Source organism: Betta splendens, chromosome 7 (genome assembly GCF_900634795.4).
Source record: "Betta splendens chromosome 7, fBetSpl5.4, whole genome shotgun sequence".
NCBI lineage: Eukaryota > Metazoa > Chordata > Actinopteri > Anabantiformes > Osphronemidae > Betta > Betta splendens.
In genome coordinates, this window is record NC_040887.2 from 3,702,947 (window position 1) to 3,729,966 (window position 27,020).

A 27,020-nucleotide genomic window follows, 5' to 3' on the forward strand; every position below is an offset into this window, starting at 1 on the left:
TTTTATTACCCTGTAATGTGCAATACAATAATATGAGTGACTATACGTTTTGAGTTTGCCGGTTGGGATTCTTTATCCGCATGCTTAGTTTGCAACCGTGAATGATACCCCCCCACGCTTCTCCCAAATGTGGACTAATCCAGAGTTCACGCAAAGCCAGATGGAACTTGTAGGCATGACGTGGTGACGTTGCTACTAAATCCGTGGCTAATATTTGCTTCATAGTTGTAGTTCTGTGTTTATTAACACAACGTTTCTCATATTGTTAGCTTATTAAACCTTTAGATAAATGAAGCAACTAAAGTAGCTTTTTTGTGTTTATTGAAAGACTTGCAAACAGAGCACAGGGTACACAGAATAGTGAATGTGTAGACTTATTCAGGAGAAAACGCACAAAACCCAGTATCACATAGATCCCAAACCAGGATGAAATCCATAACGACTGCACACAATAAAAAGGAGCAAATATAAACAGCATTGTAACGTTACTAAATGGATGCGTGTCAGCAAAACCCAAAAAAGGGAGAAATGAATGAAACAAGAGGAAGTGTGTGTGTGTGTGTGTGTGTGTGTGTGTGTGTGTGTGTGTGTGTGTGTGTGTGTGTGTGTGTGTGTGTGTGTGTGTGTGTGTGTGTGTGTGTGTGTGCGTGCCTGCAAAGCCTTTATACATTATCTTGCATCTAGAGATTTCCCCCCCAGCTTTCAAACAGGCATGGGGACAAATCACAAGACTCTGAGTGACAGCTTTAAATGCACTTTACAATAAAAACAAATGTCAGTTGAAAGCAGTCGATGGAAAGGCTTGATCAGTTTAGTTTCATACACGTCTATACAACTGTGTGACTGACTGCAAGCTCATGGTTTTGCAGCCTCACTACAGAAAGAGAAGGAGCAGCTACACATACAAAAATTAACTAGAACTAAGTTCATTTATTAACAGACAATGTCAGTTTTAACAGATATTTAATTTTGAGGAAATTTGTGGAGGAAGAATTAGAAACCTTGTGTTTCTATGTATATATGTACAGCTTGCAGCCAGTAATGCAAATCATAATACTTCCCCTTCTATCAACTGCCACAATTAGATAAAAGTTATATCACTTTTTCGTGCAGATATATAATTTGCAAACTGTTTAGAATTGTGTCGTGAAAATTCATGCACACAATCTGGAATTTGAGATGCATAAAATACTGGTCTCCTATAGCTGCCACAAAGCAGGATGCAGGATTCTCTTCATTCTAGACTCCACACGAGAGTATTTTAATGCCACAGGAAAACTGACGTTAACCAGTCGTTTCAATATGAATACACAGCCAAACACTAAACCTTCTTCTGGGGTGCAGGCTTTGTATGCATCTGCTTTATAGGCCCCTACCCATCCCACATCGTGGTGACTGACTGGGGCAAGCAGGAACCGACTGTCCATCTCTGTCCTCTCGCTCCCCTGCAGCCTGGGGTGAGGCTTGCGTGGGTGGGGAGGGCGGCGGGTAGGACGGAGGAGGTATGGTGAGGCGAGGGAGCGAGGGCAGCGTGGGCCTGGGAGAGGTGGGCAGCGGAGGGGGGGTGGCTGAGGTCGCCGTCGGGGGGTGCTGTGACGAGCGCGCGCGGGAGGCGGCCGGCGAGGCGTGCGCGCTCCGGGCACGCGGCGAGTCCGACGGGCAGTCGCTGATTTGCTCCAGGAGCGAGGGCATGTCCCCCTCGATCTTCTCCAGCACGGCGGCCATCTGCTTTTCGATCTGCTCAATGACGCTGTCCATTTGCCAGTCGCTCGTAGCGCCGCCGCCGCCCGCAGTGTGCGGCAGCCCGGTCCCGTACATCCCCACCGCTGCCGCGCCCGTGTACAGGGAAGTGTACGGGCTCCCGTAGCCCCCTGCCGTCCCCATGCCTACAGTCCCGCCCTCTGGGTTGTATGGAGCGGCGTGACGCCCCAGGCTCGCGGAGCTGCCTACCGTGAAGCAGCCGGGTCCTGCGGCTCCCGCTCTGGCCACGCTGAGCTCCGCGCTGTATCGGTCCATTGTCCTGGCCTCCCTGTCCCTTCTGCTCATGGGGCTGGCGTCACTCCTTAACCTAACTCCCAGTCCCACATCTGCAGCTCCAGGCCCCACACCCGGAGCGACTAGCGCTCCCACTGACCTCTCAGCCACCGCCTCGGGTACTTGTGTCTGACACCAGCTGGCGTCCGTCTCGTCCTTCTGTTGCCTCTGAGCGCCCGGCCTCTTCTCAGGGGAGGCCGATGCTCCCACAGAGGCTGTGGACGAAGGCCCGCGGAGTTTTGCAGCCATCTTGCGTTTGCTGCTGGGATCAGGGGAAGCAGATGCTTGATGGTTGCCCAAAGAACAACCTGTCAGCTTGGACGACTCAGGCGCCTCCGTAGGTGTCGGTTTTGATTCAGGTACAACTTTATGTGGCCCAAAATTGGCCGCCATTTTCCTCGTTCCGTCTCCCGCCGCTCTCTTTGCACCACCCTTCTCAGCCTCTTCATGTGTGACTTGGGGGACTGCGTTTGATTGGCAGCGAGGCTCCTGAATATCTGATGGGGATGTTCCTACAGATGAGCCAACGCTCATCTTACCCTGACCCTGTTTATCCTCTGGCTTACTGCTGCCCTCACCGTGGTCCATAGCTGCTGGTGTGTTTTCAACAGTGACTTCCAAAGACACGCTGCTCGACGTCACCCCTCCATCGCTGGTTACCTTGTCTCCCTCATCACTGGTCCCCTGAGAGACGCCACCTTCACCATCTCCCGCCTCCTCAGCGGCCTGGCCTTCAGCCGAACTGTCAGTTAATGCCTCCGAGTTCTTCAGTCGCTGCATGAAGGTGGTGACACGGATGGCTTTCTGCAATGCAAACACAGGCATAGACAACGGAGAGTACAGCAGGGGTAGCAACAGTGCCTTCCCAGATGTGTTTGTTTTATTTTCATTCCCTTTCAAACTATGGTGAAGCATAAAAAGCAAGCTTTGAAGACAAGCATCTGGCAAAAAGCCTGTCAAGGCACCACAGACACCGTTAACCATTAACACCATTAAACTAAGTGCTGGGATGTGATTTGTGTGAACTGTACTGTACTTCCACGAGATTATGACATATTCTACCCTGGTTTAAGTCATTCTCAAGACTCATTTTCCCCCAAAACTCCTCACAGCTTGTCGAGTGAAAAAGGTCAGCAGACAGATTCGATGTGACTCGTACACTCGTCTGCCTCCTTTTAATCTACAAACACTGAAGGAGTTTGGGAAAATGTGTGAGCTCAGAAGGCCTTTTCTAAACCAGGGAATTTAATCTCTTGAAGTGAAAGCCACTTGGACACAAAAATACAGAATGGCTTGACTGAGCAGTTACTGCGTAGCCTCAAGTATGATGTGCATCTAACACCAAGGTACAGAATGGGGCAGTGAGCCAGGATTTATTTCAGAGGAGTGACAGTTTAAATAACTTTGTCCTTCAACAGTCCACAGTGGCCTATGTCCCTTAAATCCTTTCCATGTCTCCCTCTCCTTATCTACACTAATAGTAAATACTACTAAAGTTATGAGAAATCCCTGTGTCCTTGCTGATCATCATCTAGTTTGCACCAATCTTGTGCTATGAACTAGTGCAGATGAGGAGTAAGAAAGGAGGAGAGTTGGCCACTTTGAACCTCTGGCTAATTCAGTGAAGAAAAGTGGGGCACAGTGGGTGGATCTCATCTGGGACAGGCTGAGTGACAGTGAGCAGGAACAGAGCCTCGGAGGAGAGCTTCACCCGCCCAGGCATGATCAATACATCTCCAGACTGACTGAGCTTTACCTCCAAGTGCTGGGTTTAGTGTATTATTACTGAGGATTTTACCAACGTAAACCATTATCAACCATGGTTACTTCAAAGGGTTGCGTAACCACTGAAAGATGCTTTGTTGCTGAATCATGCAGGACTTGATGTGAATTTCTGCCCATGCTCTGTCCTCCCACTCTCCCTCACAATGAACTACAATACCTTCAGCTCCTGGGAACCACATGGGGAAAGAGAGAGAAGGTTATAGCTGTTACTTAAGCTGCCGGACCAATTGCTACCATCCCCATGTCCGTCTTTGTCCATTCATGCCCCACGGCACGACAAACGTCAAATATACAGCCGAGTCGAAATAAAGCAGTGATCAGCATTACAAACTACAAAACAACATCCTTGTATCATCTATGTTACCTTTACTGGCTTATTTATTATTAGATTTTAATATTATCTCTTTCACCCTTTTTTTTATTAATACCAGCTTGATTTGTTGCAACAAAGAGAGAATGAGAGCGAGATCCTACCCGCCATTTCGCCTTCGCAAAGTTCTTCTCAAACTGGGCACACACGCCGTCTTTCAAGTTCTTCTCTGATGCACCGTTCCCTGCGATCCTGACACAGAACACGGCACACAAGTAAGAGCACGCCCCGCAGAAAAGTAACACACATGTCATACTGTCAAACAATCACCATTCATGCCAAAGTGCATCTTGCGCTGTGATTCTAAGCATCTGGTCCACCTCCATAAGCCGGCACACGAGCTCCTTAGCTGAAACAGAGGGGAGCAGTTTAATGTAAAAGGGATATGGACATATTTCATAAAGGAGGATGGTTTTGTATATACAGAGCTGAGGTACAAGCCATCACCAGGCTGTTTATTGCCCCTGTGTGGTGGAGACGAGTACCTGCAGGTGAAATGTCGTCCCAGTACGGAGAATCAAACTCAAAGTCGCCGGCAACAATGCGACAAAAGATGATGCGGTTATGCAGATCTGTGTTCTCCTCCTCCGTCTCGTCATAAAACGGAGGGTTACCGGACAAACTGCACAAACAAAAAAGTGCACATGGATGCAGAGAGAGAGAGAGGGAGAGAGACATCAGTCTGAAGGCGTGCAAATAAATGTCCCTCATAAATCAAGCAAAGTAATTATTAAGCTGCAGCTCAAGTTTGTATTGTCCTGTGAGATTAATTATAGTTTTGGTAATTACTGATGGAGACTCACAGTATGTACATAATTACACCCACAGCCCAGCAGTCCACAGGACGACCATATCTGTGACGAGCCACCACTTCAGGAGCTGAGAGACAGCAAAGCAAGGAGGAGACGCAGAGGGAGGGTGAGAGGAATTTCATTTAGGAACTAGTACACCACATTTATAATGCTGCCATGCACAGACACCAGCTCCCTTCCTCACCCCTTTCTCATTCCTCTCCTGTCAGGCTATCTGGCCCATATTTCTTATTTATTTGTCTAATTATTCAGCTCAGCATTTTGAATAAATGTCCTGGCTTTTCAGCAGAAGGAGCCCAGGAAAAGCTCTGCACTCCAGGCTACCCTTATATGACCCTCAGAAAGAGGAGTGAGACAGTGCACAGAAGAGTGAAAAAGAGCTGAAAAGAGAGGGCGAGAGGAGGAGGGTGAAAGTTTGATGCTTTCAGTTCTGTGTGTATTTTACTGCTTTTCATCTTATATCTTTTCCACGGTAAGATCATCATCTTCAGAAGCACAAGAAAGCAAGCCACTCGAAGGGCAAAGTATACCTCCAAGTCTCCAAGAGCAGAAGGTGAAGATAATGGAAAAATGCGTAAGAGGGTGAAACAGAAGGAACAGACAGAGAAGCGCATCCTACCCAGGTACTCTGGTGTTCCACAAGGCTCCGTGATGGGGCCATTCTCAAACCTGGACAGGTAGAAATCTCGCAGAACTACTTTATTGTGGTTGTTTTCTGTGTAGTACATCAGGTTTTCCAACTAAACAAATAAACAAATAAACAGATCAACATTCTTACACAAAACGTAAAGCAGATTAAGTGGATTAAATAAAATTTAATTCAGACGATCAGATCAGCACGTCAGATTGATATTGTGTCATAACTCTATTACTACTACTACATTGCTATTAATGTGTCATTTCTAAATATTAAACTGCATCAAAGAGTAAAATAAATTCCAACAACACCTACCAGATCAAATTATTTTTATTCTGTTTGATAATTAGCTTCAGGTTTTACACCACAACACTGTTAGAAAATTGTCAACTTCTACCAGTAGAGGGAGCTTGAAGTCCAAGAGATGCTGTGTTTCCTCCTAATGAGCTGATAATGAAGGCTAAACATAATAATCTGTGTCTGTGTCTGTGTATCACTAGAGATTGTATTAAGCTATGAAGTCAGTGTTTACTCTACTGCTAAAATGTTGTAGAAATCTAACGAATGTCAAGGCACTAACTCCGATGCAACGCTTTGACGCATCCTTAGATAGAATCCATTGACTAAATGCCGAAAACTGCCGTCTGGGATGAAACGGTCACTCTATGATGCTGTATTTTCTAATATTTCAGGAAATACATTAAGTCACTGCCATTTTTGTGTTTTCACCACTTATATTTGAATGCACTTGCACACGGTTGATTCAAGTCAAACCCTCTCTATAAAGTTGTGACACATTCAGTAACTGTACATGGTAAACGTTTAGCCCTCATTCCAGCCCTAAGGCGTTACGGGTCAAAACTCTCATTCCCTCCTTTATCTTAAGGTGTAACATCCTCCCAGTTTTGCAGTATCCTTTTGATCGTTTTGAGCTAAAATGTCTTCTCACCAAACACAGAAAAGCACACACAGCTGGGGAGAGAGTGAGCGAGCGAGAGGGAGAGAGAGAGAGAGTACCTTGAGGTTCCTGTGAACTATGTTGAGGGAGTGTAAGTATGCCACAGCCTCCAGGACCTGTCTGATGACATTGGAGGCATCTTTCTCTGTGTAATTCCCCTGGTCCAGAATCCAGTCAAATACATCTCCTCCTGTAGCCCTGTGTGCAGCCACATACGCACAAAACGTCGCTGAACACATCCCGCAACACGATAATTGACTTTCATCAAAGCCGTATGCTTTTTGCTTTTGTTTCGTGAGCAATTACAAATGTGCCACTAGACCTCCCAATCTTGTGTAACTTCGAGTAAGAGCTGGGTGCGATCATCACATATCGCCCGCAGCAGGAGGACTACTGCCTCCGCTAACGTGTGAGCCATCAACAAGCAACAGCGCATAAACAGTCTATTGGACTCAGAGGTGACTGCAGCCACTTTGGATACGGCCCGTCGCTCCGCTTTCCTGGAAGCGGTGACTCGGTCCACTCCGGTTTAATTAGTGGTGCTGCTTCAAATCAAATTGAAATAAATGTAAAAGAAAGAACGACGGCTATAGTCACAAGTGCTGCTGATTGAGTAGGGCCTCGCTAATCGATGCTAAGCTCTCTGTGGAGACGCTCGTATGGGCCAGCAGTGCTTCAGGAACAGCTGAGCAACGCTGAGTGTTAGCAGGAGCAAATATCTCATCAAACCTAACAGCTTCCTCTGTTGCTGAGGGGAGCAACAGAGCACACAGTAATAAGTGCATAGACTCAACATCTACCCTCACGCTGATGGATGTGTGTGCGTGTGTGTGTTAAAGTACACAGCACACAATTAAGACACTAACACTCTAATGAAGAACGAGAAAAGCACTCACAGTTCCTGGATGATGAAATATTCTTTCCGGGTCTCGAACGTGTCTATCAGCTGAAGGATGTTGGGGTGGTTGACCCTAGAGCAGCATAACAGGAGTCACGGGTTGCACAGAAGCTTCCAGTGATGTGCCTCACATGCAACTACAACGTGGGAACAACACTGTGCTGCTCTGAGTCTTTTTAACTGAGTGAATGCTGTAAACACACACGTGAGCGAGTGATTGGGAACAGACAAAAACACAAAACGTGCACTCGTCTCTCTGCATTCCTCCATCACTCAATCAAACATCCATCTGCCCACAGACTCACTGCGTACAATTTCAGAATCATGATTTCGTTCTTGGCAGCCTTGCGGACTTTCCTGCCATCTTTCTTGAGGAATTTCTTGCAGACAAACACCTTGTCTGTCTGTCTGTCCTTGGCCAGACACAGCTCGCAGAACTCCTTCCTACGCGAGGATGAAAAAGAGAAGACAGAAAGACGGACACGGTGAGAGCGGCACGGAGGGTAAACATCAGCTCAGAGGAAAGACGCGGCGGTTTGTATGGAAATGACTTTAGCTGGCCTTGATCTAACCTGAGAATATGAACCGTAAGACAGTTATTGAGATAAAGGGTCCTGGCTGTGTGTTGAAAATTGTAACGCCCAATAAAAGCATCAGATTAAAAACGCAGCCTTAAATCATCCCAATAAAGAAGCAGTAGTCATACGGTTTGATTTTGACATGAAAGAGAATTATAAATAAAACCTTGATCTTTAATACAGACTCACCACCATCCTTGTTTAGAAAGAAATTAAAAAGAGCATATGCGAACCCACCACATGTGTGCACTTCATTCTGGGTTTGTGTGTGTTATGTAAAAGGCGAGTAGAGATCTCTGAGGCCAGATGCTGATGTTGCCATATGGCCTCTACACTGATTGGTGTGTGTGTGTGTGTGTGTGTGTGTGTGTGTGTGTGTGTGTGTGTGTGTGCGTGCGTGCGTGCGTGCGTGCGTGCGTGCGTGCGTGCGTGCGTGCGTGCGTGCGTGCGTGCGTGCGTGCGTGTGTGTGTAGAGGTGTTCAGGGGGAGATACTGGTCAGTATTCAGCCAGTGATGCAGCACCGAGTGATTTTCACAGCTCTTTGAAAACGCATCCAAAAGATTTTCTTTTTAGGCCTGACACCAAATATTCAAAAATGAATAAATTCTACACTTCCAACTGTGTGTTTCATGAATTATCATGACAAAAAAATACAATTGCTTGGCTAAATGTGAGAAATGTGTCTGTACTGAACAAGCCTCATGCTATTACCTTCTGTCACTTATTCAGTGAGATCGTCTGATTTGCCAAAAACATCTCTTCAGCGATTCAACATTCAATAATTCATGACGAGAATGAAAACCAGAGAAGAAGAGAAACTGGATACTGACGCAGAAAGCTTTGTGGTACTTACGCTCGGAGGACTTGTCCAATCTCATACTTCTCTGTGACATCAGACATGCTACTGTATGTCCGCCCATCTCGCAGGGCAAGGCACCCAAATGGCATGACGGCATTCACCTACAACACACAAGGAGGAAGACGATTCTATCGTTGCACTACAAAGGGGCGAAGGTCTGACTCCTTTAGATAACACAGTGCTAAAGAGAACGCAGAGGAGCATGGGCAGGCATGTTAAAGAGAAAAGGAGGTACTGATGAAACATTATGAAAGTCTCCAGGGCTGAAGTCAAAGACGCTAATGTAGTGCAGTTAGTGGGAGCTGTTAACTATACCGTACTTTGGAGAACCACAAATAAAGCCAAGTCAATTTCATGAAACTAGATGCTAATGCTTCTGGCAGCCGACTGCGTGCCAGCCTTGTCAACAGATCCTAAGCTACCCAGTAAGCTTCTCTCTACTCTGTTAAAGTCTGCAGATTCTGTGCAACGTCTGTCAAGTTCAAGTCAGACCCTCTCTATAAAGGCGGCCGTCCCCGCGTCCCTGAAGCAGCTGGCTTCCCCCGGCGTCGCAGGAGGGCCGGGTGAGGCTGGAGGGCCCGGTGAGGCTGGAGAGCCTGGTGAGACTGGAGAGCCCGGTGAGGCTGGAGAGCCTGGTGAGACTGGAACGCCCGGTCAGGCTGGAGGGCCCGGTGAGGCTGGAGAGCCTGGTGAGACTGGAGAGCCCGGTGAGGCTGGAGAGCCCGGTGAGACTGACAGCGGCGGGTTTAAACGACGGGCAAATGAGTTTGTGTTTGTAGACACGTGCAGACTTGGCTTCTGATGTGGAGCAGTAGTTCAAAGCCTTTCAACCTTTCTGTGACTGTCTTACACTGAGCACTGCATCTCCATAAAAAAATCCTCCTCCAGTTATTAAAGTATGTACTGTATGTGTTTTACCATCACATTCTTCTCATGGTGTGCACCCTAAAAATAGCTTGTGACCCCAGTGGAGGACCCAAACGCCCAGGTACATTTCACGGATCTAGATAGTGAATCAGCAATCGATATACCATCTCTCCACAGTCCTCAGGCAGTCCTCACCCACATCCTTTAAAAACTCCATACGCTGTGGAAGACAGACTCCCTGGAAGCCATGGCCATCGATCCTCCAGGTCCTTCTCAGCTAAACACCCGAGTTAACTCATTCCAGTAGAACAATGTGTTTCTGTTGCTTCTCTTGACTTTGCCTCCGTGGAGATTTGTTGTGATTATCTTGTGGGACTCGTCCCCTTATTAAGACAAGTCCATAAAGAGCAAGTGTACAATTTAGGACATATAAATGAATGGGATGTTTGATAGCATGTGAGCTCGAGGCGGCTAGTGTTGCTGACGATGATAATATAAACACTGAGAAAATGATTTGAGGACTAAGAACGGAAGAACAATAGAAACTCTCAGAGTTAATGACATTTTGCTGGGGCTAATTTAGGATTAACAAGCGAACATCCTCTCTCTCTCTCTCTTTGTGTGTGCGTGGAGCATCACCGCTGCAGATGATAGGGCCAGAGGTGCTTCAGATCTGCGTGGAGGCGGGGCTGAAGCACAGTGTAATCCCAGCGCTGGCTCTAATCTTTAATCTGTACCTCTAATCCAAAAGCACTGGGCTGCACTGAGTCTGCATTCGGAGCCCAACTTCAAGAGCAAAGCTTGATGCAGAAGAGCAAAGTGCATGTGTGAGCGGTTGTGTGTTCTCTCATGTCCCTGTGTGAGTTTAATGCTCCAGTAAAGCTGAAGGGAGTTTAATGGTGGATTGAAAAGGCCCAGTTTTGCCAGTAGATTATGTAAACACAACAATATTTCCACAACATGATGCAGGCAGTGAAGGCATCATTCAAACGGAGACGTCCAGTAACGTCCACAGCTAATTTCCCAAACCTGACTGAAACGCTAAGCTAACGGCTAACTGTACAATCAGTGTTTCTGTACTGTCAGTATGGGTTTAACTAAAAGCTGAGACATAAATGTGCTCCTCTGTTTCCACGAATCCCCTGAAGACGCGCGAGACGGCCGGCTTTTCGCAGAACAGCCGCTAAGTGCTCGCGTTTTAGATGCGTAGGGAGGTACTTTCTCGGTGCAAACAAGTTCACAGTCTGTGCTTTCTTTTGGAAATCTGCTTGGCTCCCCCCCACTTCCTTTGTGCCACCGGTGATTGTTTCTCAGGCTAAAAAATCCAGATTCTGTAAAACACCGTACCTGCAGAATACTGAGTCAGTGTGAACCTTGAAGTTGACTGAGAGTAGGAGGAGACATGGGAGCACATGAGAAGAAAGGAGATGAGAAGGGAGGAGTGGAAAAAGACGGGAGATGAGGAAAGAGGCGAGAGGCGATGGGAACAGAGAGGCAAGAGGACGGTGCAGCGCGCGGTGACTAAGTGAAAAAGGTGGAGAGAGAAAATAGTGCACACGAGAACAGAACAAAGTGGAGAAGTCAGAACTGCAGAGGCAGATTGAGAGTCCTCAACCTCAGCATCAGCGCGTTTGCTCAGGTGAATCTGCCCGTGTGGGCGACCGTGTGCACGTGGTGCCCGGCAGGTAACAGTGTGATCAAAACGCTTGACGAGGGTGCGAAGGGCGGTAGAAGTCACCAAGTCTCTCTGGAAAACAGATCCGCACGACGACGATGCGAATCCAGAGAACTCCGAGTTATGGGCCGCTTTATCGCTTGCTGATGACTGGGAAACGCACGCCCATTAACCCACCCCATCTACCCCCGACATCACACTTCGTCTTCAGCACCTTAAATCATATTTTTTTTCCACACGCGTCTCTCTCTCTCTTGTCTCAGTGTGTACGTGTGCTTGTTCACAAGTGCCGCGCTTCGGCTGCGGCGAGGCTCAAAAATGAATCGACTGGAATAAAATATCTTTTTATCGGAGCAGAAGAAAAGTGTTGCTGAGGTTCACTGCGTCAAGGTTATTCTTTAACATCTGCTATTTACTGGCACTCCTCCCTTTAGCCATCCCATCCTATTAAGCCTGTGTTCACGCCGGCTCAGAAGCAGAAAAGAAAACCTTACTCCTTTATGTGTTGAGGTTAATGGTGCGCTTTGCAGATCATGACTATATGCAATCAGAGCGGCATCAGGAGAAACCTTTACTGCCACTCGTCCATTGCTGTGATTGTGTTGTCGTCACGTCAGGTTCGGCGCCGCAGCGTGTCCTTGTCGCCGTCACGCAGCTGCAGCACAGCAATGTTTGCACACCGGCCGCGTCCTCGCTATCAGCATCGCCACAATGCGAATCCAGAGGTGCGACGCCAGATGTGTGGCGCGATAAGACCGGCGGAGGGTGTGGAGTGTGCTCATGAGCAGGCTATTGGGATGAGCACCGCCAGCGGCCTCTTCCTGACCCGGAGCGTCTACCTGCCGCACGGGAACAGGCAATGACAGGCCGTGCATAAATCCATGCGCTCCATCACCCGAGACACCGCCATGACATGCGTGGACATATATGTGCATAATAAACAGTGGATGCACATCATTATTCGGCTTCCAGAGGAGCTCTGATTAAAGCTGTCCCTCAGCGTGTGACTCCATCTTTACTGTGAACATTTAGCCGCAGGTCCGCTTGTCTTTTACTACTTCTGTGTATAATTGCTTTATCGTTAGGTTTTAGCAGGACCACGGAATGGAAGGCGGGGAATATTAAGGGTTCCAATAACAAGGCCCCAGACCCCTGCAGGCATGATTACAGCCCCACCATTACCACCAGTTCCCTCAGTTATTACTATATTTGCTCTCACCTTGATTGTCAGTTTGTCTTATCATTACAACAAGTCACGCGGCTCCAGCCTGCTCCCCAGGCCTCCCATGATTCACTTGTCTGGGCCAAAATTGACTTTTTCCCCAGCCCCTGCAGGATTTAAAATTCTCCAAAGGAAATTTCATTGGGTTAGTATTGTACTGGGTGTAATTTGACAATGATAACCCAATGAACATCCAAGACTCAGCTGATAGCACTTTCATATTGCCATTAATACCACTTTGGCCCGTGAAACAGATCTGCGCTTAGAATGTAATGCCGTTAAATAGAAACTAGTCCACTTACTCCTGCTGCGCCCGTTGGGGTGAGCTGAGGAGCGCGTGCGTGCGGCAGCCCGAGGTCGGTCCCGAGCCTTATGAGGATGCTACGTCGTGAAAGTGGGACACGAGTTGTGAGGACATGACACAGGAGAGAAGAACGGAGGGAGAAGAAGAGATGAAGGGCCAATTATCATCATTACTGCGCTGTTAGACTTAAGTGTAGAACAGGATGCTCGGGTGAGAGAGAGCCACAGGGAACTATGAATATAAGCACGCACAGCGTACAGTATTAGGACTTCTTACATTAATAAATGATGGTTAGTATACAGTATATGTCTGTACTGTATGTGTGCCACACTCTCAGTTCCCATTATGGGGTTTTCTTGGAGACCGTTCTACACACACGTTCCCTCTGTGCTCACAGAGCGGCTTTCATCTGAAGCCTGTGCGCGTAAGTGGTGTGTTTTCTGGGCATAAGGGAGCGAGACAAGGATCACGCTCGTGTGTGTGTGTGTGTGTGTGTGTGTGTGTGTGTGTGTGTGTGTGACTGCGAGGCATCGCATGCAGCAGGAATGGGCTTAATAAGGAAACGCTCTAATGAAAATTCATCACATCTGCCCGGAGAGAGAACCACACGTTCAGATGCACATACAAACACACACACACACACACACACACACACACACACACACACACACACACACACACACACACACACACACACACACACACTGAATTTCTAACCGTACATAAACCTTAAACCTAATTGCAATTCTAAACCTCAAACTTAACCCCGGCTCTAACTTCCCTTTGAAGTTGTGAGGACAAAGTGTCCTCATATAGATGCTTGACCACACTTTCAAACAGTGTATGTTCACACAGATACATTACTTACACGCTGATTGATGGATTCATTCATTTGCGTCACTCCACTCAGAAATACCTGCCTCCACACCTTTCATATCCTCCCCCGCTCCCCCTCCCACCTCCCCCCGGTCTGTTCTCTGCTTCCCATCCCCTCATTAGGAGAGTGGATCTGTGCAGGTCCTGCACAGTAAGTGAGTCCTCGGGGAGAAGGGCCACAGTATGTGTCTGTAACTGACTGGGAATGATGCAACGTCAGGCTGAAACGGCTGCACACAGCTCTCACACAGGCGGAGGAAGGAGTCGGTACTTCCTCTGTCCGAGTGGGACGTGAGCGCAAGACAGACGATCCGAGCATCGCTGACAGCAAGCTGGAGACAAGCTGAGCGAGGAGGAATCGCATTTTCAGAGCGCGGTTTGTGGTGGATTTCTCCAAAGACAACACGGTTCATCCTCTGGGGACACTGAACAGCGTTTTACAGCATGGAGACAATTATTAAAAAATAAATCAGGACTAAAGTGGTGCATTAACTAACCACTACCAGTGTCTAGCATGGCTAAAAATAAAAACGCAATAAATGCAACATTCATTTAGTTTAATAAAGCCTAATACCATAATCCCACACTTATGGAGCTTCTGTTTACTGCAGCACCAGGTCTTTTTTGTGGGAGTTTGTCTCTTTCACTTGAAAATGAGCAAATGTAGATTACTACAAAACATGCTGCAAAACCAATAGAACGCTAGTAGATGCGTCTGCCTTTCAGTGTGTGCAACTGCATGTCACTGAGTGGGAAACTTTTGTGAGGCGGCACTAATAGACTTGACAAACAGCGATACATTCGTGACGTGACGACAAAGTGTGTATGATCCTTGACGTTCTCCGCCAAGCGGTTTCTTCCAGAGCAGCAAACACACACAACACATCACTGACTCAAGACGCGACTCTGTGTGGGTGTGGGGGTCAGGGGTGCAGCCTGCTCAGCCAGCGTGTGTGTGTGTGTGTGGGGGGGTTACACTCATCCCCCTGTGGATGAACGAGGTAGAGTGGAGAGAGCAGGTTCACACACACACACACACACACACACACACACACACACACACACACACACACACACACACAGGCATACAGCCTCGCTGCCGCCTCCTCTGTCAAACACACACAGAGCATCTAATGCACCTACCCACAGAAACATTAGCATACACAAATGCACACTCATGGTGAGCCGTGGATTTGTCCTCTGGGTGGAATAAATTAACCAGTAAAACCTTTTGTGTGTGTTTGCGCCTCTCCATTGATGACACATAAGTGCTTTAATTCATTCTTTTTGTGGCTAAAACAGGCCTCTCCAAAAAAAAACGGTGCACACAACAAATGCAGTGAGCGAGCGAGGGAGGGAGGGAGGGAGGGAGGGAGGGAGGGAGAGACACTTCACACATCGTGGCGCTGTCATACAGCCCTCCAGCACCCCCCCCCCCCTCGCTGGGATGCTCAGCCGTGGTATGTTTCACCTTTGTCACCTGAGATGCCAGAACAAAGTCATCTGATCGAAACATGGCTCTAAATAAATGCACACGAGTCCTGACAGGATCCGGGAGATCTGCTTTATTTTTATCTGCCCCCGCTTCACCTTCCCCTTCGACGGCTGCTCCCCCTGTCTGTCCCAAGCAGCCGTGCAGACGCTGTGCAGCGTGAAGCGTGAGAGACCTGAACTCACACCAATGCTGCAAAAAGGTGAGGGAACACTTTGAGAAGACATCACGTCTCTACAGGCAAAGATCAGGCTAAGACTGAAGGATGCAGTTATGAAAACGATCAAGGTTTCAGTTTTAAACAAGAGTCTGTTTTGCTGCATTTGTCTTTAAATATTAACTTCATTTATGAAGAAAAAAATTTAATTTAATTTAATTTAAGAAATTTAATTTTCTTAAGGCAGACTTTTAACTCATGAATTAATTTCCAAACCAGAGTTGATTTTAACCTGAAACCATCTCTGCCATCATCGTTTTGCTGATTTGTTCCTGCTCATCATAATCTCAGCATGAGTCTCGGGGGTCAAAAGCACGGCGCCAGGTGTTCGACTGTCAGCTTCTAGGAAATGTCTGCTTCTGTTAACGTGTTGCATCTGAGGTGATCTGGGAAATATTCATAGTAAGCACCTTAGTGTAAGTAATCCCACTACTTCTGGCCCAGCACCTCTGCATGTGTGTGTGTGTGTGTGTGTGTGTGTGTGTGTGTGTGTGTGTGTGCGACTGATGAGAAGTCTCCTCAAGCACAAGTCTTAAGACGGGAAATAGGTCATTTGATCTCATGGGAAACTTAGAGTGGGACAAACTGCGAGAGTGGAAGCAGAGGAGGAGGAGGACGGAGAAACGTTGGCTGTGGGACGAGATCCAGTTCGGCTACAACAAACACACGTAATCGCACACAGACGGCGGCTCAATGCACACACACTTGGACATCACGGCGCTGATTTCCAGCCACTCCGTGTACTCCTGGGTCCATTTATGGCTGCTCCCCGTCAACAATCCCACATTTGAAATCCGGAGCCATGACGCAGGAAGTTACGTAAGACGGCTGATAAGTGGAAGTCAATTGGAGACGAGAAGATATTACAGCCCAGAAAAAAAAAACACTCTGAAACAGCTTTGAACCTAGAAATGAGCTGACGTCAAGTTATTTTGTGAAGTTTCTTTTGCTCAAACTCTGGACTGTGTATTTGTCAGGTTCCTGTCGGTCAAAGTGAACAGTGCTTTTCTTAGTTCACTCAGTTGCGAGCTTTATGCAGTTTGGGTCCATCCATCATTGATGCTTTGCCCAACTGTTGGATGAGACACGTGGACAGATCATCAGTCTACTGAATATGGACTAAACACAACCAAATAACCAGAAGCAGTGGCTGAGGATGGAGTTTCACCATCTCTGTTGGGCTGAACAGGGAGAGCAGACTCTAGTGTAATGAGCCTGGGGCGAGAGCAGGCGCCTGTACACAGTCTGCTGTTGTTTAGCATCTAGCTGAGTATGAAATATTAATCACACCCTCTAATGGGACCTCATTTCAAATGTCTCCATCTACATCGTATTCCAAATATCAACTGTCTGACTGTGATGATGGGTCACACACACGCACGCACGCACGCACGCACGCACGCACGCACGCACGCACGCACGCACGCACGCACGCACACACACACACACTGTAGGTCAGTGGATTCCTGCGCAGTCTTCCATGATGCACTAATGCCTGTATTATCAGCAGTGCACCTGTATGAGCATTGTGCAGCCAATTATTCGTTTCTTTTCTTAGATCTCCTAATGACCTGGAAGCTTAAGCCGAGGATGCATTATAGTAAAGATGGAAAGCATTGATTGCATGGCGCTGAGTTCTTTTACAGTAAGGCCCATGTTTTTCACATTTGTATTCCTGGAACAGCCCTAAAAGCTGGGATTTCATAAACCAGCTCCAGGGTACGCGCTTGAGAACGAGAGAAGAAGGGACACTGAGGTTCGGTCTCAGGTGAGAGCAGGTGAGGAGGAAAAGGCAACGCGAGGAGCAACGCTCAGAGGGGAAAAGAGCACGAGATGAAGAAGGAGACAAGGAAAGTAAAGAATGAAAGATGGGGACAATGCATGGCAGGCGACAGGTGTGAGAAGGGGGAGGGAGGTGAGAACACTTTCGTGAGAAAGTCAGTGCGTGTGAGAGAGAGAGAGAGAGAGAGAGAGAGAGAGAGAGAGAGGAGCGCTTTTGTCAAATATTCAGTGTGATAGCAGACTTATAGAAGCAAAAGCTCCTCCCTGGGGAGAGAGAAGAGAGGATGAGGAGGGAGGAGGAGCAGAGGAGGAGGAAGAGAAGAAAGGAGCAGTGATTGAAGTTTTGGATAAGAGTCATAAGGATGGAGACCATTTCGACGGAGAGGTCTCAGCTGTGCAGCTCAGTGTAGGACTGTCAGGGCCCTCTCTATTTTTAAACGGTGTGTGGGTATACTGCTCACACCTTATAGCATCCACTGTACCTGCTGGAGACACAAACAGCCTCTGCTTATTAACAGATGAGGGGAGTCTTTGGTCCTGGAATGGAGAACTTGTCCGACTCCTCCGGTACCGAGTCCATCTGGAGCGCGTCAAAGAGTTGCTTCTGCCTCCTGTCTGTCCTCCAGCAGGATCTGGACACTGTTCAAAGCGGTCACGTGCTACAGTATATGTTCTAGACTGCAGATAGAAACACTGCTTTTAGTTCATCGACATCCTGCTCATGAGTTTCCAGTCAAACACCTGGATAAAGTTTTAAAGTATAGTTTTGGCCTCATCGACTGTCGCTAATAAGCGTTTGTGGTTGGAGTGATGTGTCTATAAACTATAGCACAGATCACCATTAGAATTAGATGGAGATGTTCGTTCTGGGCTGCACCGCCGTCATCATCAGGCGAATGAATAGGCGAATATTTGCTAAACTCATCGTCTTCTCATCAACCTGTTCAGGGCTGATGCACAACCTCAAGGCGCTGCTGAGTTTAAAGCTGAAGACTCTGCAGTGTTCGTTTCCTGTGCAAACGATTCGGACGACGCTGTTTTGCGGAGCCGGTCTGAACCTGTGCCTCCACGGTGGCCTCAGCATCCCGCGCCCTGTGATCGCTTGGTTTGGACGCGGCTCCCTAATTTCCTCAAACACTCGCGGCCGCAGAGAATCACATTCATATACACACTGGCTTACGCACGGAATCAGACACCAAAAGGCTCTATAAATACAGCGAGGAGGTAATGTTCATCGTGTAAAGTAGGCGGATTAACTGGAACCAGGTCAGAGCAAAGGCAGCGCATGCTGTAGCTTTGCTCCTGTGTGGCTGCGCTTCTTGCTGCTCTCCTCGCTTTTGCGAAGAGCTGAAGTAGAAAGAACAAGACCGGCTGCTAATTGTTGCCCAACTTTTCTGTACCGCGTCTCCCTAAAGACAAACACACGGATCCCCCAACACTGTTCAATGAACATGTCTTTGAACAAACCTCCATTTCCAGCAAAGCATCATCAGTGAAAGCGACTCTGATGAATTTGGTCTTTTCCTAAACAACGGCCACAACGGCAAGATTTTCAGATAAGAGCATGTTTTCTATCCTGTAAGAATTTTTAGATCCCGCCTGAAGCGGGGCCTGTGCTGGCTGTAACGCCATCTGGCTTAAAGTGAGTGAAGGAAGGAGCGGAGGAACGCGAGGACTGAGACTGAGCGCTGTCTGTTCGACTCCATACCTTTCGCTATCTGCTCGTCTCCTATCCGCGCATTCATGCGATCAATTAAATGCTTCTGTAATGGAGCGGAGAGGGGGGGTGGAGGCATGGGATGAAGTCAGACGTGAAGTAAAGAATGCTCCTCACTGAGGAAATCTGGCTTTGTTTCCAACCGCCTCAGTATTAAACTCATCCATCGTGAGGATGCAGCGAGGCAGCGAGGGGGGGGGGGGGGGCTCCATCTGCAGAGAAGCCATCCTTCACCTGTAGCTGGCAGAGACCTTGGCTTGCATAATGCGATGTGAGGATAAAACCTCCTTTATGACCAGCTGAGCTAATAAATCCGGATCAGGTCTGACCTCTTTTTCTTCCTCCCGTCTTCTTTCCTCTGCGGCTGCATTCGCGTTAGCGCCAGTAGCAGGCTGCAGCTTCTGAGGCGTCCTCGCACGCAGGGGGGGGGCGCTCGACACGTGGCGCTTCAGCGAGAAAAAGCCTTTCACGTGCACCTTCTTTCCCCCGCATGTTTAATTGCCTGTGTCTGTCTCCACGCCCAGCGTTCGCAGCTGCGACGAGGAGCAGCTACTGGGAGAGGACGAGCGCGGCGGCCGCGGTTCCGGTCGCACCGGGAGCCGCGGCGGCGGCGTCGGAGCCGCCTTTACAACAGCTTGGGGCGTTACGTAACGCGCTGCGGGAGGAACAGCCAGCCATTAATCCCAAAGACAAACCTAACGATGGGCAATAATTGAGCCGCGCTCGTTATGATCCCCGGCCAACATCATCGGTCTGGAGCTTCTCTGCTGCCTGTTGTGTCCTCGCACTGGCCCACATTCTACCCCAGTTTGCTTTTGCTGAACTCAAGGAAACCACGATCTGAATCAGCTGCGCTCTGTCTGGAACAGCCCCCGTTAACAGCTGGAGCGGACTCGGGTTCCGTGAAACCGGGCCACGGCGGCCGCGTGGGAGCGCCCCTCGGGCCCCTCGGGTTCCAGCTCCGCCCCTGAAATCCGTCTGGCAAAAGGCCACCGGAGTCGCTCAGGCGGTCTAACGGCGCAGATAAATAAGATGAGATGACACCTCACGGAGCGGTGAGGGATGTGCTGGGAGCAAAAAGAGGGGAGGAAAAGGGCTGCGTGATGAAGAACTGAGAAACAAATAAGGAGCAGGGACGTGTGGGAGACGTATGAGCTCCTCGCCTCCACCGTTCGGGCTCCCTCTGCTCCTCCCGTCCCTGTGTCTCTGTCGGGGGGATAGGCTCACTCATTCATAATTCATCCCTTCCCCTCACACACTGTATTTACAAGGTCTCGCATTCATGTTAACTCACTATCCTGCAACAAAGCACCAGAAAACACCTCCTTTATGTGGGTGATTAAGCAGCAGAACCCCCCCCCCATCGCCCGCTCCCCCTCTCCCCAGCAGGCGCTGGAGCACACGCGGACGCCGCTGAGTTAAGGGTCAGCAATCAATACCCACGCGCCCTCGTCTCGGCGTCGGGTGCTTTTAGGTGAACTCTTTGAAACCATGGGAAGAAATTGAGGCAAAATGAAGGGTGGACGCGTGGCTGTGGCGACATGAACCCGACTTCATGAATGTGAATGAAGCTGCGCTGTCGGTCTGAGCACATGCGTGAGAAATGTGGGCGAAAAACACGTCTCTGGGTTCGTTGTTTTATTGTGTGCGCTTAAACAAAAGGATGCGATATTATGGGTCCGGCGTCCTTCATTCACGTCTCGGGAACAAAACATTAGCTGAATAAACGAGCGGGAACTTTACTTATTAGCAGCACCACGGCGGCCTAATGGCTTGCTTTGCATCATAATAAAATGCAGCTGCGTGTGTCTAAACGCCGTCTCACCCTGAGCCGACGCTGAGCCGCCGTAACCACGCTTTCATGAAGATTTCATGAGGTCAAACCTGCCCTCGCCGCGCTGCCGGTACAGTACGCGGCGCCTGTAGCTACCAGAGCCACTGGAGGGATTTGATTCATTGCTTTAATCGCCGCAGTTTGGTGTCCTATAGTAACAACTGGCTTCTCTGCTCTTGCGCGTGAACGATGAAGGTTTCATAAAGATTTCATGCACGCGTGTATTCTCCCCTTTTTTTTATTTCTGTGTCTGCAACAAAGGTTTGGTGGAGCTGCCAGCGAGTTTGGCTGCGACTCGCTGAGCAGATCTCTGGCCCAGGCATCAGTTGCTTGAGTCTTGGCAGTGACCCGGTTCTGGGAGGTTTTGTAGGTTCTGCAGCGCACGTTGCTCCGGTCCAACAGCCAGGCTTCACGGGTAAAAGCGGGCTGTACGCGCCGTTAGCGTGTAGCGGTGGAGTCTGAGCCGGGGTTCGAACCCGCAACTTCCGGCTCATTAGGTTACATACAGGTTGGCTAGCGTCACCAAAGGCTAAAAACGCAAAAAAACAAGCTATTGCTAACTGCTACACCCTCATTTATCAGCCATACAGTCAAAGTGGTGCGTTAACAGTAGCCCATTAAGAAAGAAGAACTAAAGCAGAGCTAAATGGAAGGAAACCCACCCACAGCTTCAGTCTCAGGCGACGTCAGTGATCCTCTGTTCTAATTCACTGGGTCATTTCGTTAGGGTCCTCTCAAACACACGTTACCATATGTTACTAGTTATTTATAGCCGCTCTTCTTGTGAGGGTGCATCACATCCATGAGCAGAGATCCGTGCAGGACTAGCACACAGACAACGTCTTGGGGGTTCGGCGAGGGAGCGAGGGCTCAGCTGCAGGAGACGGGGAGCAGATGATGAGACGGACGAAAGCAGGACAGGAGCGAAGAGGGAGGAACACGAGAAACCTCTGGCACCAAACAACAAACATATGCTGCGTGTGCACTTTGTCCTCCAGCTCATCCTTATGTAACATAGGTGGCATGTGTGCAGAAATAAACAAGGGTTCCTTACCTCACCTTTAGCGCGGCTGCATCCGCTGCCTAAACACCACTTCTGTCCTTCCTCACCACCTCCACCTTCATTTTTTTTAAAGCTTGGCCAGTGTTTGTCACGAATATTGCCAAATCCTTGACAACAGCACCGTTATCTCCAGCGGCCCCCGGGGCTCCTAAGGATCATTACTGGCAACTAAACGTGGTGGCAGAGGAGGGAAACTGTGTCACATTACGCTGAGGGTTCAAAAAGTCACCGCTGATGGATCAATGCATCTCTTAATCTCCCACAACCACCATCTGTAACCTATCCTGGCTGCTGTGATGGAAAATCTCTGTGGTTGTGGACACGGTGGGTGCAGACTGCAGCAAAGCCTGGCACTCTGTCCTCTGTGCCTCAGCAACAGAACCTCATTCACATTCAATACTCAAAGGGCGCTTACTGCATCCACTGTTAACAACTATTATGGCATACCATTACATTATAATGGGATATTGATTCCCGCATTGCACCAGCGACCACTCACAAGCCGGGTATTAGATTTGTGATTGATGCAATCATAAATCTGTAAAAATTAGTCAGACAAGAAATGATCTTTTCCTCCAACATCATCCAGTCTTACTTTCTAACGGCATTCCAGTTAATAATAATAGCAATAATTCATGGCGATTGAATGTTAAGTAATTACTAATAGATGGCTGTGACTTCCAATCACAGTTTATGATTCATTATTTAACACAAGAACAATTTGCTCCTTCCTGGATGAAATCCATCTCGTTTGCATTGGAATGATCTGCTGGTGAAGGTCGACTTGTCCAACATCAAAATGGAAGATTCTTAGAAAACCTTCAGCAAAGCTTCACATCCTTTATCTATTATTATTTTTATTATTATTATTATTATTAAAGCCGACAATGTGCATAGGCAGAAACACATGTCTCTCCACTTATTCAAGTAATGTCTGTGATGGGGAAACATTATGGTTATACTCGTGGATTGCATGAAAGCTAATCCTTGGCCTAGGGCTTACAGCAACTTTCCAATCAAGCTGCATTCAAAACCAGCACATAACTAGAAAAATGACTAAATTCTAAAGAGGTCGTTGCAGGTAAAGAAGATTTGACTCTCTGTCACTCAACAAGAGTTACTATGTTACATAAACCCACACATGACCAATCACGCAGATCTTACACAACCGTTATCTCTAATTTTATTATTTCATGGTAAGATGATTTACGAATCTACGGCTGCATCCCGCTGATATGCTTCATCTTCCAAATGTTTCTGACTGGTGACTGCACATTGGAAAATCTGCAGAATGGCTTTTAAAAAGCAGCAGGCTGCGCTGTGTGGAGGCAGGTTACAGCCCCAGCAACACTTCCTTCCTCAAAAGAATAAAAAGGCAAGTTTGTGAGGGGAAAACATGCGGACATGAACACACACACACGCACACACACACACACACACACACACACACACACACACACACACACACACACACACACACACACACACACACACACACACACACACTCACACACACACACACACACACACACACACACACACACACACACACACACACACACTGAAAGCGCTTCTGTTAAATGATGTGTGTGGTATGTTGGCTTGTCTTTTATTGCCTTGTCCACGAACATCCAAGGATGCCAGATGTTTTCTCTAAGAACAATACGGCGAAAGACATGAATTGAAAGCATTTTGTCCTTTAGGCTGCAGTTTTTTCTTTTTTTCAAACTCTAAACGATGTCTCAAGAGATGACTTCAAACATAAAACCATCACATCTAATGACGACACACACACACACACACACACACACACACACACACACTGATCCAGTACATATTGTGAGGATGACGGATCAGTGAAAGGTGTGACGGCACCTGACACCGCGGAGCTTCTCGCCGCCTGTTACATGAAACACAAAGCAGCTCTCGCAGCTCCGCCGGCATGAACATGTGTGTGTGAGCGACTATTTCTGTTCTGCCACTTTTTTCCTCCTCTGCCCCCTTTTCCTCAGCTCCTCTCTCCTCTCCCAGCCTTTCTCGGCTGTGCTTTACGGTGGACTAGCCTACACTACAAACCCTGTGATGTTCTCTCTGCTCTCCTCATTTATCAAATTACACAACCTCTTATAAATCAAGTTAATTAGGCCAGTAGGGGGAGGACTTTCATGGAATAAAAGACAGATCATCATCACCGTGGCTGCAATCAATACCAACACATTTATATAAGATCACACAAAACTTTTCTGCCTCTCCTCTACTGCATTTGTGGAGACTCAGCAGCAGCATCAGGTCACAGTGCCAGAGGTTAGGTCCAAGAGCAGCTCCCACCACTGTATACACGCTGACCTATAAAGTGGATCCAGTGCTTCTGGGCTGTTTAGTGCGTAATTATGAAGTAATTAACTGGGAAAGCTGGATGCAGCCTCGTGTGTGTGATGGGAGGAAGTGAAGATTACAGCTAATTAGAACTTCATCTTGTGGACTTTTTGAGGATGAGATGAGATGATGGAAAACGCAGATTTGACATATTTCATGTAACATCCATTTGAATGAATTACACAAATGTCGGACCGGTTACAAAACGCCGAAGTTCACGAAGTTCGGTAAAATCCCTGGCTCGGTGGCTCGGAGCAGCTCCCGTAGCGGCCACTTCGTCATTTTCTACCGCCAAGAATTCAACAAGTCCGCCGTCAGACGGACCGTCGTCCGCTGCGTCGCCCCCAACTTTGCGCTGGCTCAGGAAGACGCCCATCACTTCTCACGCTCGCTGTGCCAGTTGGAGGTTTTCACCGCAGCCGCGTAACGCGCGGCGGCCGCTCCGGTGCCGCTCCGGCGCCGCTCCGGCGCCGCTCCGGCGCGCATCGACGGCAGCAACGCGGCAGAATGCGCGTCCCTTTCACCGACTGCGGCGGATTAAAGCGACTTGACGGAGCGACGGGGACGTGGCGCGGGCTCCGGGTTCACGCTGTTCTTCCTTACCTTGACTTGTCGCGGCTCTGGAGAAGTGTGGGTGCGCGCGCGCCGTCCGCCTATCCAAAACGGGAACTCTGCTCCTATTTGGCGCCTGGAGACGAAGAGGGGGGAATAAGACTAGTAGTGCGCCTTTAACGGCGAGCAAAGAGCGTCAGCGAGGTGAACGAGCATCAGCTGCTCCACCACGACTGTCTGTCTCTGCTGAAAGAATTAGTTTGCTTGTTTCTGACTGCCGCCCTCCCTCCCACTCACTCTCACTCACTCAGTCTCCCACCCATGAGAAACAAATAATCTTTCATCTCTCTCTCTCTCTCTCTCTCTGAGTGTGTGTGCATGCGTGCGTGCGTGCGTGCGTGCGCGTGTGTGTGCCTGGCAGGTGGGCATTTTTGAATCGCGTCAGATCATTTTATTAAAGAAGGCTGGAGGCCCCGACTCGCACCCGCCGCATATTTAAGGTTGACCAAAACTGTTGTGTGTCCTTCATTAGAGCTGCCAGCGGATTGGGAGTGGTTGGGATTAAACCGTGGGATTATACCTCAACATTCATCATTTCATCTCGCAAGCCGAAAGCCCGCTGGTGGACAATGACATCAGCCTTTGGCAGACGCAGACGCACAGATTCATGTGGGTTCGGACGAAGAGAAAGAAACGAGAGGAGACAAATCAGAGAAGGAGAATGGAGGAAAGTGTGGAGATGAAAGCTTTCACTTCTCAGACTCACAACGAAATCTAATTATTGACGGCAAACACATCAGACTAGGGGCAGTAAGGGTCAGTGTGAGAAACTAAACATGTAGCTGTACATGAACGTGTAGCTGTACATGGACGTGTAGCTGTACATGGACGTGTAGCAGTGCAGTGAGTGAGTGCATGTTCCAGTTGGTGCATGCGTGTCTGCATATGACAGATGGTTACTGTAATGACGCAGGAGCTAACTACTGGGGCTTCTATATGCTCATGAGGGTCTATGGCTGTGCACATGCTTTGAGTGTGTGTGTGTGTGTGTGTGTGTGTGTGTGTGTGTGTAAAAGGTTCAGTTTGATGCAGAGGCAACAGATACCTGCTTTCTGTTCTGGCAGCCTTCTACCAAAGTTCAGACACACACACACACACACACACGGTTTCATATCGTGTGGCATTATCATTTTGACTTTTTGTGCATGCACTCAAAGCTTTTCTTCTTGCTGGAACAAGCTGCAACTTCCATTTGCTAGAAACACATTGATACAAAAGCTGAATGTGTGTGTGTGTGTGTGTGTGTGTGTGTGTGTGTGTGTGTGTGTGTGTGTGTGTGTGTGTGTGTGTGTGTGTGCGCGCTGCAGAGAGACACTGAGTGGAGGTTTACACAAAATATCAGCATAAAGGCATAAAGTCTTTTTTGTGGCATTGAACACTGAACGTCATCACACAGAAACTCAATGTCATCATGAGGCTTTGACTGAACGTTGCCTCATTGTGTGTAGTGTGTAGCGTGTGTGTATGTTGGTAGTGTGTAGCGTGTGTGTGTGTGTAGCGTGTCGTGTGTGTGTGCGTATGTGTGTGTGTGTGTGAGTGTGTGTGTGTGTGTGTGCGTGTGGGATTAGTTGCAGGGTTCCTGGCGCTGCACACACAGGCGTGAGGCTCACGTTACCTGAGCCTCCACCTCCACGGCTGAGCCGGGAACCGAGGCCTGAACCAGGAGGCGTCTGCGGTGATTAAAGGAGCAGGTCGTCGCTCGGAGCACTCGTTGCGAGTCGGCTCCAGGGCCGTCCACCGGCCACCGGCTCTTTGCTTCCTCGCTCACACTTGGCCTCGGCTCAGCCAGCGATGGCAGATCTGTGGCTCCAACAGAGGCCCAGCAACAACTGATGTATTTTAATAATGACCGTCCTGACGGGAGCAGGCGGCTTTGTGCTCATCATTATGAGCTCTCCTGGCACCTGCTCACTTGACTTAACCCACTGACTCAAACGCTTGTAATTGTTGTGCATACACGCCATAACAGTTCAGTACACGAATTTACATGCAAATTTTCCCCTCGCAGGCTTAATTTAGAATTAAATCCCGAGCAGCCTGCAATCTAGCTT

At 48.4% G+C, this 27,020-nt stretch overlaps 1 protein-coding gene and 1 long non-coding RNA gene across 4 annotated transcripts in view; one reads left to right on the forward strand and one right to left on the reverse strand.

Annotated features, from left to right (window-relative positions):
- LOC114858235 (uncharacterized) overlaps positions 1–5,623 on the forward strand; it is a 7,216-nt gene extending 1,593 nt beyond the window's left edge. For both annotated transcript variants that reach the window (XR_005897902.2, XR_005897903.2), the window contains exons 2-3: positions 4,251–4,404; positions 5,018–5,623. This is a non-coding gene — a long non-coding RNA (uncharacterized LOC114858235). The remainder of the gene's footprint in view (positions 1–4,250; positions 4,405–5,017) is intronic.
- Positions 305–25,217, reverse strand: camkvl (CaM kinase-like vesicle-associated, like). Of its 2 annotated transcripts, none has more exons than XM_029155164.3 (11): positions 24,961–25,217; positions 8,927–9,033; positions 7,807–7,938; positions 7,493–7,567; positions 6,656–6,794; positions 5,621–5,741; positions 4,993–5,068; positions 4,675–4,811; positions 4,460–4,538; positions 4,294–4,381; positions 305–2,838 (listed from the first exon to the last, which is right to left on the reverse strand). In XM_029155164.3, the coding sequence occupies exons 2-11, from the start codon at positions 9,019–9,021 to the stop codon at positions 1,363–1,365; spliced, it is 2,418 nt and encodes an 805-aa protein (XP_029010997.1). In that variant the 5' UTR covers positions 9,022–9,033; positions 24,961–25,217; the 3' UTR covers positions 305–1,362. The 2 variants fall into 2 exon arrangements, with proteins under 2 accessions (XP_029010997.1, XP_055366549.1); XM_055510574.1 differs by lacking the exon at positions 24,961–25,217 and adding an exon at positions 12,999–13,017.
- Positions 25,218–27,020: the final 1,803 nt, after the last annotated feature.